The following is a 16064-nucleotide window of genomic DNA, read 5'->3' as shown; positions in this document are numbered from 1 at the left end:
AAGGTTGCCCTTTATAAATTTGTCCATTTCTAGAAAGAATTACTAAATCACTTGGAAGATCCTCAGCAAGATCAAGCTAAATAATAATTGTGGCTCCTCTTGGATTGATAAATAGTTATTTTCTAACTCCTAACAACACACCAAGTCCTCCACATAGTGTAGCCTAACTACGCATTGACAAAGGCAAATTAAGGAGCTTTACCCAGATTAGGTCAATGGTGGATCTCAACTTCTTAAGGGTGAAATCAAGGGACCAAGTCTCTAAATAGAGAGATTGATTCCTTATTGTCCATAGGAAATTGGTGAAGGACCTTTGTTGCCATACTAGCTTTCTAAAACAAGAAAGTATACTACCCATTTCTTAGAAACCCAAATTTTGCCACATTACATCCACCCAGGTTTCAATGACAATGGTTGAGGTCCATGGGCCTAGAAGAAAGCCAAGCTATAGAATTGTCGTGTGGATCCTCATCCAAGAAAACTAAAATAAAGTTCCTCTTTTGATGTGGCTCAATCGTCTTTTTAGTTGATTTCTCTACTTCATGCATACTTTAGTAGAATCGACCAATATTTTGCTCAACATACCACATTGTTGTCCTTTACCCTCACATCTTACCCCATGCACCATAGGAGGACAACATTAATGAGGTTAGGCATTGGTCATAATTATATGTGCATGCATGCACTTCCATGTGCACACACACTTCCCCACATGCATGAATGCACATGTCCCCCATTCGCCCTTGTTGCATGTTGTAGGTAATAGTAACAAGATGGACATGACACGTTCCCTAAGGAGATAATGATTGATTGTACATATCAAGAGACTCACCTTTGCCTTGCCGCGTGCCCCCCAAAATGCTCTCTCTCTCTCTCTGTCATGCACATGCACACGCACACTCACACTCACACACATGCATGCATGTGCATGTATACACATTTACAAATGGATGCACGTGCACACAAACATACACACGTGCCCACACGAGCATGTGCATACACATGCATAGGCATGTTGCGCATGTGCACACACACACACACATGTGCACATGCACACTCGTGCATGCACATGTGCACACACACACACACACACACACGTGTGCACGCACACAACAGACACATCTTGACCTTCTCATGTATATTATGGATATGGCATAGTAAGTATGATAATTTTCCACTTGGTCAATAATGGAAGATACATATCTATCTAAACCCTATTCTATTGAAAAATGGCCCTATCATATGACTTTAAGGCTTAGCCTATCGAAGGTAGATATTTCTCTATACCATATACACTATGGCACCATTGTAGTGAAGTAGACCTCATATATCTTGAAAATAGATGTTTGTGGGATAAAAGATCACATCTTTATAAGAAAAAATTATAGTACTTACATTGTGAAATGAAAAGCCAATTGTTTTGACCATTTGTGATTCCTTGAAAAAATTATAGTACTTACATTGTGAAATGAAAAGCCAATTGTTCTGACCATTTGTGATTCCTTGAATTGTGAAGTCTCATAGCACTAGAGCTTCTTGAGACCTCTCTCTCAGTATTCTAAAGCCCAAAAACTAACTACTCACTTACTTTTGCATCAATAAAAGCATAGATAGAGTAGCTTAACATAAATGTAGTGGTGATAACCTTACACATTCCCTTACACATGCAAAGATTTATAGTTGCAAAGGGTTCTCCCTGTATGATCTTTGAGATTCTCTATCTATCTATTATCTATTAATAACCCATGGGACAAGGGAAATTTTTTTTTTTCATGTGATAGCATGAGGAACTGATTGTGGACATGTGTCGATGTTGAGAGGTTGGACATTTAAGAGGATGAATATAGAGGTTGTGCAATTAAATCAAGGCAAAGGTGGAAGGTAATGAAGTGAATGGACATTGAATGAAGAATGAACAGCCTAGTGCAAAAGCATAGACAACTCAATGGTAGACTCGATGCACTAAGCTTGTTCAAGGCAGTGAGAGCAGATTACTCCAGGCTGTTGGTGGAGGATGTGGTGAGGAAGAAGAAAGGGAAAAACCACTATCTGGGGAAGATACGTGAGGTAGAGTATGTCCTATGAGGGCTCTTAACGTTAGTGAGTTAGATCACTATTTCAAATTGGAAGGGATACATGGTTGTTCTTGTAACCATATGCAGGTACATACTAGGGAGGCGACATGCTTTCATGGTGTTTTCTTGAATTTAAATGCCAACACTTCCTAATTTTTGTCTCTCACACTTCTTCTAGCATTAATTTCCTTTCTGAGATATATGATTGGTACTACTAGATGCTCGCTCAAATTTGACGTTTTGCCAGTGTGTCGCTACCAGGTTGCTAAGGATACGCCAAGCTTCTCACATTTAATTACTATGTCCTTTCATTGAACTTTTGTCTTGATATGTGATATTGGCTAGTATTAACTAAATAATTTATCGCTATGTAGGTAAGAGCAAGTACGAAGGGCAGACAAGGAGGCTCATCTACTAGTGTATGTGCAAAAGGATCTTCCAACACTGCTCTCTCATGATCTAATGATGCTGACCTTGATTCATAGGTTGGAAAATGAAGTTTTCAACTCTAGATTGGATCTTTTGAACATCGTAGAATGCTTTATGATGTTTCCTTGACTAAGATGCTAGCACTTTCATTTCAAGATATATTGGATTTGATTTTTATTTTTAAAAATACGATGATCTCATATAAATCGAAGAGCTTTTGCTGAACTTTGATGTGCACATGTATTAGTGCAGGCCTAAAATGTAAAGGACATAGGCAATGGCAAGTTTATGCTTCGATATCTAATGCTATAGCTTGAAAGAAGTGACCTCCTTGTGTGCTGCCTTCTTTTAAATTCCAGCAACTTTTGAAATATAAGGGATTGAAGGGAGATTGTGCTTGATAAACAAAAAAGTCAGGTAAAGGCATTCATATTGTACCTGCATATGAGGAGTGGAAAGTTTTTAAAGCATGTGTATCTAGGGAATTTGAGATGATTTGAATCAACTTAGGTTAATGTTGAATACATTGAAAGATTTTAGAGAAGAATACGATGAATTGATGTATCACAACATGCAACATAATGCATCAAAACGTTAGGTTAGTAGTTAGTTTAAAACCTTGTATAGATTAGTTAGTATGCCCTAGCATCACGGCTTTCATATATTAGTATAGTTAATGCAATAACTATGGATTCACTAGATGCCCTTATGCATTCCCATGCCCATGCACAGAATTGTACTCGCAAAGACCTTTCTTATAAAGAGAACTCTCTATTGCTTGAATATATAGAAGTCCCTCCTATGAGCATTGATAATAAAATTGATGCAATGACAACAGCTTCATATTTGGGCAACTGCCATGGAATGATTTTAATGTCTAATAAGTTTTGCCATGTACGTAGCTTAGGCACAATATTGCTTCTTCCAACATTGCACACCATGGTACTGCAATGTAAACGCGTGACAATTTCACATAACTTAATTAGAAAGAAGCCCCTAATGTATGTACTCAAGTAGGTCAGTCTCAAACACATCACATTGCAACATTTGGGTAGAGGAGGGATTTTAAAAATTGAGTGACTTCTATACATGCTTGAAAGAAATACTCATCAAAGATGATTATGTGAATCTTTGGAGGGATATTTAAATTCAACATTGAAACATATACAGTTATATAGAAGGGGGCTCAATAAATATGTACATTCATAGAAGGGGGCTCAATAGATATGTATAAACATGTAAATTTTTAAACATTTGTGCAATTTTAGATACAAGCTCGATCACTAGTGCTATATGCACTTTTAGATAGAGACCCCACGAGTGTCTATAAATGGCTGTAAATCTCCTAAAAATACACTTCCATCAACTCATTACCACAAATATATGTGGACTCTTGAGATTATATAAGAAGGAGACATGCTAAGGTGCATGGCTAAGAGGCAGAGGTGACTCTTATGGTGACATCCTCCTCCTCCTCCTCCTAGTGTCTTTTGCTAAAACACTATGTGGCAACAATTGATCCTTTAGGACTCAAAATTGCCACGAGAGATGGTCTGTCGGCAGGGGAAGCATGGAGAACGAGGGATGGAGGGGGTTGCTGGAATAGCTTGTGCTCTTGGGTGGAGGCCAATTGTGACTGTCTCGTTACCTGGGAGGTCATCCACCAAGATGGGCTCTTGTTGTAGCCTTTTTCCCTTGTCTTGAGGATCCGCTCGTTCGAGTCGTAGTTGACGGCTCCTCATATTGTGCGAGCAATTGACTTGGGTCCGATTGCACAAGACGGTTGGCTAGAGTGGCACTGGGCTTTGTTCTTGCTTGCTTTGGCTTGACATCGGCTTCTTCTTGCTCTGCTGGTGACGGTCCTGTGGCTAACATTTCGGCCAACCCATAACCGATAGGCGGATGCTGCTGCAACATGTGGTAGAGAACTTGCATGTATAGCATCGGGTTGCCGATGACCTCTCCGTGTGTTTTGAGGTCCTCCCTCATTTGATTGCGGAAGTAATCGACCCAGTTTGTGTCCTGGGGTTCTGCCCGCCATAATAAAATATTTGGCATGATTGACTAGTGGTGGTCGGTGTGCCTTACTTGTGTCAACCACTGCATGGCCCTTGCTGGTCTTTCCACCTCCGACTTGATGATCTCTGTGAAGTGGATGCGCCCTTTGCTTTTGTTGCGGTCGTAGCGGCAGATTTTGCTGAGGGCCTCGGGCATCTTCTTCATACTTGTCGCTGATGACGGGCAGGTCGAGGGTGGCTTGCACCACGTCTTGGTTGAGGTGGTAGAACAAGGGTTAGGGTGATCTATTTTTCCTTTTTTTTTTTCATGCACCCACCCATGGTCCCATCGAGAGACACGGCTAGCTACCCAGGACCCCTATGCTCTCTCAGAGCAGGATTCGAACGAGGACAGCTATGAAGGCAAGGAGAGAGACCTGACCGCCCAGAGTCCAAGCTAGGGGGCACGAGAGGTCCTCAAGCTTGAGGCATGCATGGCATGTAAGATGAAATACTTCCTTGTGATAAAGTTTCTTGTGCATCAACCATTTCAAATAGGCAACATTACATTATCTTCATTCCTTCTTCCAATTTCTTTCAAAATGCAAGCTCTCATCTCCATAGCTTCTGCTTCTCTCTATTCTCACTGTTTCTCCTCTTCTTCCTCTTCCTGCTCATCGCCCATCTCTGCTCGCATCGTTGCCCATCTTCCTCCTCGCCATCCATGGCTCCGTCACTCTCTCTCTTCCTTCACACCTTCCTCCTTTGCCCTTCATTATTCGCGTCGCAGTTTTGTATCCCCTTCCTGTAAAGTCCCTAGCGTCTCCCAAGACAACTTTGGGCTCGAAGTTCTCCAATCGGATCCCCCCGTCCTCGTCGGTTTCTGCGCAGATTGGTGTGGCCCTTGCAAGCTTATCGGCCCTATCATGGAGTCAGTTGCCAAGGTCAAACCTCTTTCTCTGAAATCCTCATTTCATATTTTCTCTTGGTCTAATGGTTTGCTATTAGGGGAAAAAAATGATGGGTCATTTCTCTGTATTGATACGCTGACGGGTTTTTATCTACGTAATCTTGACGATGAGAATCCGCATGCCTTTACTTTCTCTCCCTTTTTTTTTTTCATTACTTCCTCTTAAGGAGGCATTTTTTCATAACGTTTGGTGGTTTTTTGTGGCGACCATTTTGAAACCCAATGTAATGCTGCGTAGGAAAATATTTGAGTTTCCAAAAATTGACGTGAATTCTGTACAAATTTTTGTGTGGAACTTCCGCCTCCTTTGCATTAAAGGCGTGGGAAATTGTTACAAACAGGGTTTTGACCACACGATGGCGTATGTGGCAGGAATTTGAAGGGTCATTGAAGGTTGTGAAAGTCGACACAGATTCGAGTCCTGATCTGGTGAACGAGTTTAAGGTCTATGGACTACCGACCCTGATCCTCTTCAAGGATGGCAAACAGGTGCCTGGAAGCCGTAGAGAAGGTACAATCAATGCTAAGAAGCTGAAGGAGTTGCTAACTGACTTGCTGGCATCGGCAGCCACTACGTAACTTTTAGAGAAATGCCTTTTCAAAGAGTGCACCAATTATGTACGAAAAATTGCAATTCTTTCTAGTCTTGTGATAAAAAGGAAGACCGGGTTGCAGCTTTGTAGATGCTGACAATTCTCTCCCTTGGTTTCTTCCTTTGCCCCTGTATGCCTTTTATAGTACAAAGTTTAAACAGCCTAGTTTGTTCACTCACCACCCACCAAATGTAAGATTTCAAAGACTCTTTGACTCCTCAATGTAACCAGTTTTATTATTAAGAACAAGCTAAAGTTTCAGTTGTATCATTGGAGCATGTATACGTTGCCTTTGCTATAGTTTATTTTGTATCTTTTCTTATCTCAATCGAAAAAGGTAAGAATGTTTTAGGTCAAATTCACCTTTGTGCTATGTTCAGCATACCCGACTGTGTAAATACTATTAAAGTTGATATGAGTTCAGGGAATGATGACCTTGTCCAAGAATGCAGGTTTCTAGCAGTCTGTTGACTTTATCTTGATGAATCGGTAGGGTGCTACCAAGAGGTGATGAAGGTCTTTTTGATGTTGCCACTGTTAGACAGATTTGATTTATATTTGTGACAGTTTTGTTTGGCTTACGGTTTCTGTGGTTTTGGTTATAGCAGAGATTCTATGACGGTGTGCATTGTTTGATATATTTTCTAGTTTTGCAATTGTCTTGGTAGTCTATTTGCTGGTTTTGCCCAGCTACACCTTAGTACTGTTAGATCAGAACCTGAATAGTTAAGAGCAACACGTTGAACTTGTGAACATGACACAAATAGGGGAATGCAAAGACCATGATTTATAGCAAGAGAGGCTTATTGAGCAGTTGATGGGCTTTATATGTGCTGACCTTTGTTTTCAACCAGTGGCCAAGCTTTTGAAGGCTTCTTATGACGCCTAAGCCTCAACAGAGCTCTTTGAAGACCTTTCATATGTGCGAGGAATGTATTTGTGGAACACTGTTTGTTGCTGGGACTTGTAGTTTGGGAGAGAAGCAGCAAAAATATCGTGTTTAAGAAGTTGTATATTTGATGAAGAGAAAGCTCTATGTTCCGTATTCCCCTCCCCTTTGCCCTCTTTCCTCTCTCCCCACCTCTGCTCATTTGATTTGTGGATGAGTGTCCGAGGTATATAAAATTTTATCAGCCTTTTTGGTCTTCATGTTGATAGTGTCTTGCAATAGATTGTCCTTTCAATGCATTTGTGTTTCAGAGCATGTGTTGGTACAACGGCCTACTCCCACTGATCCCTGTTTTGTAACCTTGTCTGTGACTAAAATGGGCAATTTTGGCAAAATAAGTTTACGCTTTCCCCCTGGCTTTATTGAAGATGCAGTGATTCATGGATTCATGTTGAAACAGCTTGTATGTCTTTTGCATGGACTCGAGATTAGTGAAAAATAGACATCAGCCAACATCTACAAAGTTTTAGAAACATATGAAGATAACAAAAACTTTGTTGATCATTATGATAAACCTTTCAAAGTTCATCTATGAACATGCACAAGCACAAGCACAAGAAGATGCTAGACTTAGCACATATGTCAACAGAATGGACATGACAGCAACGTGCAATACCAAAGGATTCAGCATTGCATCAAGATTTGCAAACTATGGAAAGATCCGCAAATAGCAAGGAAGATGTAGAACCTTCATCTAATCAAGTTAGAACCTGCAAAAAAATAAGAAATGACTCAAGTAGCATTGAAATGCCATGTTGGAAAAGGTCAATGTTCAACAATAGAAAGAATGAGTTCTTTGGATAATGACAATGGTGCATAGAAGGTCTGTAGATCCTAACATCATGGAACTTTTGGTAGGAAAAGACGAAAGCAAAAGGATTCATGTGACAACTTTAGGAAAGACAAGACAAAGAAGCAAGATTGGAAGACATTAACAAAACAAGTGAAAAAAGATGAATGACACATGTCATTCAATAGGCTTGCCCAAAATAAATGGTGGGGAGGCGAAGGGGGGGGCTAGGGACGAGTGGTGGAGTGAGGGAAACTAAGAGAGAGAGAGAGAAAGAGAGAGACTGGTGGTGGAGTGGGGGAAGCTAAGAGAGAGAATGGGGAGGTGATAGGTGGGTGGGCTAAGGACCAATGGTGGAGTGAGGGGAGTTGAGAGAGAGAGAGAGAGAGAGAGAGAGAGAGAGAGAGAAACCCAAAATCGTGAGTTGTGCATAATTGCTCCATTTATTGGCCTGACAGCTTTAACAAAGGCCAATGAGCAAAATATGGAATTTATGTAATTTAAAAACTCCCCTATTTTAGCTTTGCCAAAGTAGAACCATTGCTAAGGCTACCCTGTAAGGGCAGGCCAAAAATCTTCCATCAATGTCTAGGACAAAGATAAGAAGGCAATTTTCAAATGACGTTAGCAATCCACACATAGCTTAGTGAGTTCTCAACCCATTTGACTCAAACTTTTGACTGTGGCGTAGTTCAACCTTTGTTTTGTGCTTTGCCTTAGCCTTTGTTTCGTCCTCACTTTGCATAGTTGGGCTCATTTGGGGGCTCAAGAAGTGATTTCATTCCCCCTTGGCATTGGTGGGTTTGCACATTTGTCAACATGGCCATTCTCCGGGTTGCCTCTATATTTGTGACCTAGTAAATTTTGAAGTAGTGGTCCTTCGACACTTTGTAGTATGTTATCCATTTCCTCTCAATTTATGGCATCCCAATGTTTGCTTCAAAATTTGTGGGCTTAGGTGGCTTCATCGGTAGTTGGAGCAACTACAATTTTGTTTCACTACTTTCAATTTTCATTAAGAAATTTTGAGGCTTTGATGGTAGACTTGGAGACTAGGAACCTTGTTAGCTACCTCATTCATTTGTGCCTCAAGTGCCTTTGTATTGGCTTGTTTTCCTTAGTTGCATCATTGAGGGTTTGCAAGGCCTCTTCCATCCTATGTTTTTGCTTTGTTGATGTGCATATATTTTTATAGCAGTTGTTTCAATGTAGTGATCTCATTTGTGGCATCCTTTAAGTGGGTCTTCATGCTTGCCTCCTCTACCTTGACTTCACAAAGTGTTATTCATTATTCCTCAAGCCTCTCGACTTTTGTTGCATTCCTCATTAAGTTGGACTCCATTATCCATGACAAATGAAATGTTCTACAGCATGTGCAACCGCTTTGCTACACATCAGAGGATTCTATGATATGTTTCATATACTGGTCGGTCAATTTCTCACTATTACAAAACCCGTCAATATGAACATTTTATTTTTTATGCTTCTGACTTAGAAATGTAAAACATTGATACGTTTTTTTGGATTTCATGGGCATCAAAATAAACCTTAAAATTTTAGGCATCATAATCGTCGATATAAACATTGAAATAATTGCCAAAATAAATGTTGAAACCAAGTTGGAGCAAAAAGCTTTGACAATGTTGAAACGAACACCAATAAAGTCTTTAATACAAGGATTGGAACTAATAAACATGAATTTGAAGATACATTATGCCTCATGTCTATTATGGATGATTTGAAAATATTTGCATGTAATTCACCATTTAGTCCAAATTTTTGGATGTAATTCACTATTTTGTGATTCTCTATCATGCGTAGCCAAATCCCTTGCATCCTATGAATTCCAATATCAACCTCGCAAGTGATAGTCATCTAAGAAAGCCTCGAATGTAGTCAAACTATGCTCATTCTTGACAACACATGCATGAGATGTATTAGAAGTACTAGATTCCATGTTCTCGATTTCCCCTCCTTGCATGAACATTTCCTACTTCCACATCAAAACACAGGACATTTTCGACGCGCAACTTGAACCACAGGCTAACACTTCTTGTCGATGCACACTTCTTGTCCATGCAATCATGTTGAAAAACAATTTGAGGGTTAAATTATCAATGCGATTGGTTGACATGCATAGAATGATAGAAAGTCCTTAGCTGCTCACAATGTATAGGTAGAATGAATGTGTCTCTAATATCATCCCAAAATTTTGTTGAGTAACTATGAATACCCATGAATTATACAACTCCAAAACAAAACACAACACTTGAGCCATGAATACCCTAAAATTTAGAATAAAATGGAAATATAAGTATTCAAAAATAGGCCACATAACCATGAAAAATAAGGTAAAAAGCTATACCAATATGACAACAATGGACTAAACGACGTCGATAACAATGTTGTTATGACCATTGAAATAGCCTCATTTTTATCAACATTTAGGGTTGTAAATCCAATTTTAAATATTTTTAATAACATTAAGGCCTTTGCAAAGAATCAAAAGCATATATAACAACAACTATGCATGATGTATGGAAAGAAGCAAGGACATACGCATGCCCATTGCCCACCCATGAAAATGGTATCTGACCCACTTCAAATTTTCATAGCACATGGATATTACTCGTTGAGTCCTCTACAAAATATCATACCCATTAGAGACATACTAATATGGTAAAATCCCATGCATGGATGCTTTTTAACATTTATGTATGATGTATGAAAAAAAACAAGGAAACACCCTTGCCCAACCATGCAAATGAGATCTAAACCACATAACGCTCTAGGAGCACATGGAAATTACTCACATTAATTCTTATATGAAGTATGGTACACATTAGAGATATACATGGTAATAGCCCACCCATGCATATACATATATGGTAATAGCCCACCCATGCATATATGGTACCCATTAGAGATATACATATATGGTAATAGCCCACCCATGCATGCTTTAAAAATTTATCCATGATGTATGAGAAAACAAATAAAATATGCATGCCTAACAATGCTAATGATGTACAAACCACATAGTACTTTGGTAGAACACTCACATTAAGGACTTTAAAAGTATCATTTGCATAAAATATATACATATATAGTAATAGCCCACCTTTGTATGTTTTTTAACATTATGCATTATGTATGGCAAAAAATAAGGAAATATGGATGCCTAACCATGTAAATGATATCTAAGCCACATGAACAATTGGAGTATCATGGATCCTACTCACATTAAGGTCTCTAAAAAGTATCATACGCATGGAAGACATGCATTTATGGTAATAGCCCACCCATGCATATTTTTAACATTTATGCATGATGTATGAAAAAAAACAAGGAAATATGCATTCCTAACCATGCAAAGGATATTCAAACCAAACAAACTTTGGTATCACATCTATATTAATCACATTAAGGCCTCTACAAATTCTCATATCCATCAAAGACATACATCATGGTAATAGCTCACACTTGCATGGTTTTTAACATTTATGAATCATGTATGGAAAAAAACACTAGGTTCCAATGGATCATGGATAAGCTCTCATTGAAACACTTAAATCTCATCTAAAGAAAAATAGTAATTGTTAAAATTGTGCTAGCTACTTCCATAGTTTATGTCAAATATTGAGGTCTTATAAGTGATAATAGATGAGGCTAAGTTATCCCAAGCATCCCTTGTAGTACTGCTTTCTAAAGCCTAATCCTTTAGCCATCTACCAACTCATGGGCAAGTAGAAGCTTGACTCACCAAGCTCCGGGACTATGATGTTCCATTTCTATTCCACCTTTGCTAGATATGGGTAGAAGCTCTTGATTGCTTAGGGTGCTAGCATGAGCAAAATCACAATGCTTTTGGGCTCCAACCACCATGATTTTAAGCTACATATGTTAAGCTCAAGAACACCCATGACTTAGCTTGATTGCCAGGATGAATCACAATTCTTTAGAGCAGCAAAGCTACCCTAATTCATTGTAGGGGCCCTTTGTCCCAAAATCCATGGCTCAACTTTTGGAGATCTAAGGAGGAATCTTGTAGGCTTTTAAGTTTTGTCACCCTTGCCATAGCATTTTGGGGCTAGAACTATAGATTATCATGAGGACATACCAAATTCTCATACAACTCAAGAGTTTCTGTAGTACCAATGTGCTATCCTTTAACCATCTTGAGCAATAGACCGTGCTGCTCTGGTGCCTAACCACACCTTGCCATGGCTTGCACAAAAGAACAAACCATCATGGCAATCCAACAATGAGTAATTGATGGATATGCCGATAATAAATAAACTCCGAGGAGGGGAGCTAGTGGCTCAGCACCTAGCCATAGGTCTTAGATATGAGACGCATCCTCTAACCATCCACAATCCTAAGGTCTAGACCACAGGGAAGAGAAGCTTGATTGAGGCTTAGGTCAGGTGTCCCATACCACATGCTGAGCCCCTAGCCTATGACACCTAAGGCCAACAAGTCATACGGTCTTTGGGGAACTGAGCCCTTGGCTTATACTTATAAGCCTAACTCCCACTATTTTTGGCATTCAACTCCAACTATAGAAATGTTTCCCAAAATATCTTGCTTTTCCTCAAAGCCAAGCTTTTCTCATAATACTGCTACCTTTCATTCATTAAAATTTATTTTCTTGGAATAACTTCTGCTAGCTCTAGTATTTTCCTTTGGTTATTCCTAGCCCTTGGTCAGAGATTGTGCTCATATCCTTAGAACAAGATGGATCTTGGGTGTATCTGGTCTCAACATAGAGCCTAGCTTTTACGGGGTTATAGCTCACTTGGTCCTTAGCCTAGAGGATATTGTCCTCATGTGGTGAAGAGTGCCTCTCTAGTGTGGGACTTGTCCATCCTCTTGCATGCCATAAAATTATTTGCCGGTGACCTACCTTCACCAACTTGAGAAACCATTATCCCCTTCTCTTTGTAACCCATTAGTCTAGGAACTCCTTAGTCTAGCCACTTCTCTTTGTATCCCATTAGTCTAGGGACCAAGTTAGTCTAGCCATACAGTCAAAGTACTAAGAAAAGTTTGAAAGGAGGAAACCCAACAAGAGGTACCCAAAATATACCTTAGTAGTAGGCCATCCACATAAAAATGATGCCAAGTGTTAGCAATGCTAGTGCCCATTGAGAATAGAGGATGTGGGTGGAAGCTAGCCAGCTCTAAATCATTCCCCAAGATGAAAGAGGTAAGCCCATTGGGCTATCAGACCTATAGAAATTAGACCTATGGTTAGCACTGTAGGCCATTAGACCTATAGAAATTAGACCTATGGTTAGCACTGTAGGCTGCTCTCTGATACTAAAACCACTCATATGCTTCAAGCATATAGTAGGGGCTTGATGTCTCACACAATGGTAGCCTCTTCTTGATAAAATGGTCCTGCAACATAAGAAACTGATCAAATTTTGAGCTGAAACTAGATCAAATTTGGAGGGCGTCCAAAGGAAAAGACAAGGGCTTAAAGTCTTCCCTTTGAGTGAGCTTCAATCTGACTAGCGAAGGGTGTCAATCTATAAAAATCTGCCAAGCCCCTTAATTTCTCCATCAAAAATTTTAGCAATGTTCAGCAATGTAACATGCAATAGTTAAGGATTGTGTAATCACAATGAGACCTTCTTTAAACCTTATTGCAAGGCATATTTGCACATGCACAATGGAGAGAAAGAGAAAAAGAGGTGAACGAAAGTGAAATTAAGGACAAAAGGAGTTGAGATATGGAGTTGAGAAACTGAGAGATGAATTGAGCGAATGATGAGAGATGAGATCTGGGCAAAAGAGCTAATAAAGAGCTAGAAAATTGAAAAGAAAAGCTAATGAAATAGAGACCAAACCTTCCTCCATTTGTGGGTCCAAACTTGCTATAGTGTTGCATGTACACCCTCCTAGAGAGGTAGGTCTGTATTGCTGATTCGCTACACTGTATAGGAGATCTCGAGAGTGCACAAGGGCTAGAGACAAGCTACTAAAGGCTGGGACTAAATGAGGAAATGGGGGGGCAAAGGGTCCATTAAATAGGGTATGGAATCCTAGCTAAGTAGCAAACCATGGGCCAAATACTAGGTTGGCTAGAATTGACCCGGTTGGCTAGTGCTTGGCATCATAAAGCAAGTCATTAGGCCTATTTTAGGGGGAGTTGGGGCTACCCTATAAAAGGGGAAATCCATCCTTGAAGAGTAGCGACCTCTGATCTCATAGTATACATGGCATCTAAAAGCAAAAGGCTCCTTAGAGAGGATCTCTTGCCGATAACATAAAGCATAGATGCGACCCTCTATGAGTATACCCTCCACCTCTCCACACTCACTGCAAAAGTCAATCTGATGAAAGACAAAACTACCCGATCGATATTCTCAAGGATTGATGGAGATGGATCCGTGTGTATCCTGATGGATCAATGAAGTGCTCTGTTGAAATCTGCAAGCAATTGTCTTTGGAAAAGATGACTTCACAAGAAGCTCGCGGGGTGCCAATTGGGTCTTGGATGTGTGTAGTATAAGAGATCTTGTGTATAGCTGGTAGTAGATCCTCTCGGATAACCCAATTCATCTCGTGATATGTGAGTGGGATGGAGGGGGAGTCAATGCTGTACTGGAAGGGGGGGGGAGAAACCTATGTGGAGCTGCAAGCTCTCAAACCATCTTCATGTATGTGCATACTATCTAGTCACTCTTAACTGCTAGAGACATGGATCAGTATAGGGCCAACCACTGTAGCCTGCACTGCCTCATAGTGTGAGAGACATAGCCCCTGATGTGGGACAAATTGGAAGACTGCATCATGCTATAGTGGAGGTGCTCCAAGCTCAGCTAGGACTCTCTGAAGGGGGGTGGAGAGAGAGAGAGAGAGAGAGAGAGAGAGAGAGAGAGAGAGAGGATATGATATGGTTGTATTAAAGTTAGCTATGAAAGCCTTCTGGACCTATGGACTGATGATCACTATCAACTAATAGTGATCCCTTACATTAAAAGTGAAAGAAAATATCATGTAGTGAGACTACCTATTATGTAGTGAATATCATACCTGTTAGCTAGTAGGATGGGGTAGGGTGTGTGCTCCCCTATCAAGATACGTTTGTGTAAAGTTTCTGTCATTTCCCAATACATTCTAGAGAGCTTGAGTGCCCAAGTTGGGCATCCATGGAGGATTATTGTCTGCACTCACATGGTGTACAAAAACTTTCTCATTTTCTAATTCCACAGATGAGCTTCCGCATTTGTTTTGGAAGCCATACAAAGCTTTCAAAACATGCATTCCAGTTGTAGTGGTCTACAAAATCCAACCCTATATGTGTTGACTATTTTTAGAGGCTCCCCTTCGAATGTGACATCCATTTGTTTATTATGTGTTCCGATCACCATTACCTTTGTCTTATCTATGTTGACTTGTATACTTGAGTTTTTCCAAATTTTTTTTGGTGCATCCAAATTTGCTTGCAAATTCTTCTTATTCTTTACAAAGAATACATATCATCCATGTAGATAGGCATTTGCAAAGCATACCCTACAATTAAAAATGTTCATTGCTATGCATTCTCATCCACCCCTCTAGATCATCAATTAAGAGACCAAAAAGTGTTGGTGAGAGGGGTTAGCCTTGCTTAACACCTATGTCACTGCCCCGGCTATGCTGACATATTCGAGGCCTTCGCTATTCCTTGCTCAACAGTTGCGGATCTACTCTCTAATTCCACCAATGTTCTAGCCATCTCCAACCCTTGGAAACCACACCATAGCTCCGTACTCTTTTTGCAACATGTGAGCATTGTCATCATGTCATATTCCTATAGGGTTTGATCCTATAGTGTTGCATTGATTCTTCTCCGAACTTGTCCAAACAGTCAGTACTTCCCTTTCTTATGCTGCCCACATGGAAACCCATGTTCTGCCCATGTGGTAGCCCCATGAACTCATGTTTTACTGTGATCTTACTGCCCATATGGCAGCCAAAGTGCTGTGTACATGGTAGCCACATCAGTTCTAAGTTCACCCCTATGCTCGTCACATGGGGGATTACACATGGGGAGGTGATCACACAATCTCCTGCAGCTGCTCTGCATCAACAATATCCTCTTATATGTCAAATAATCTTTCTTTATGTTAGGAATATCAATAGAGCACATGAATGACTCTAACCACTCCTCAAGCACTCATCATTTTCCTCCACCTTCGCAAAGGTTTTTGACTCCTCTTCTGACCATCTCTCAATATTAGACACCTCACTGTGACAGTATGGGAGAG

General features: G+C 40.1%; 1 protein-coding gene across 1 annotated transcript; it reads left to right on the top strand.

Moving 5' to 3' along the window:
- Positions 1-5044: 5044 nt before the first annotated feature.
- Positions 5045-6331, top strand: LOC147893555 (thioredoxin-like). The gene is made up of 2 exons (XM_087386117.1): positions 5045-5445; positions 5844-6331. Exons 1-2 carry the CDS (start codon positions 5104-5106, stop codon positions 6048-6050), a joined length of 549 nt encoding a protein of 182 aa, XP_087242243.1. The 5' UTR covers positions 5045-5103; the 3' UTR covers positions 6051-6331.
- The last annotated feature ends 9733 nt before the right edge of the window (positions 6332-16064 follow it).

The sequence above is a fragment of the Dipteris shenzhenensis genome, chromosome 15 (genome assembly GCF_047967505.1).
Source record: "Dipteris shenzhenensis isolate YYH24624 ecotype China chromosome 15, Dip_SZ_1.0, whole genome shotgun sequence".
NCBI lineage: Eukaryota > Viridiplantae > Streptophyta > Polypodiopsida > Gleicheniales > Dipteridaceae > Dipteris > Dipteris shenzhenensis.
The sequence above is the reverse complement of the archived record's forward strand: the minus strand, read 5'-3'. Positions and strand labels throughout refer to the sequence as shown.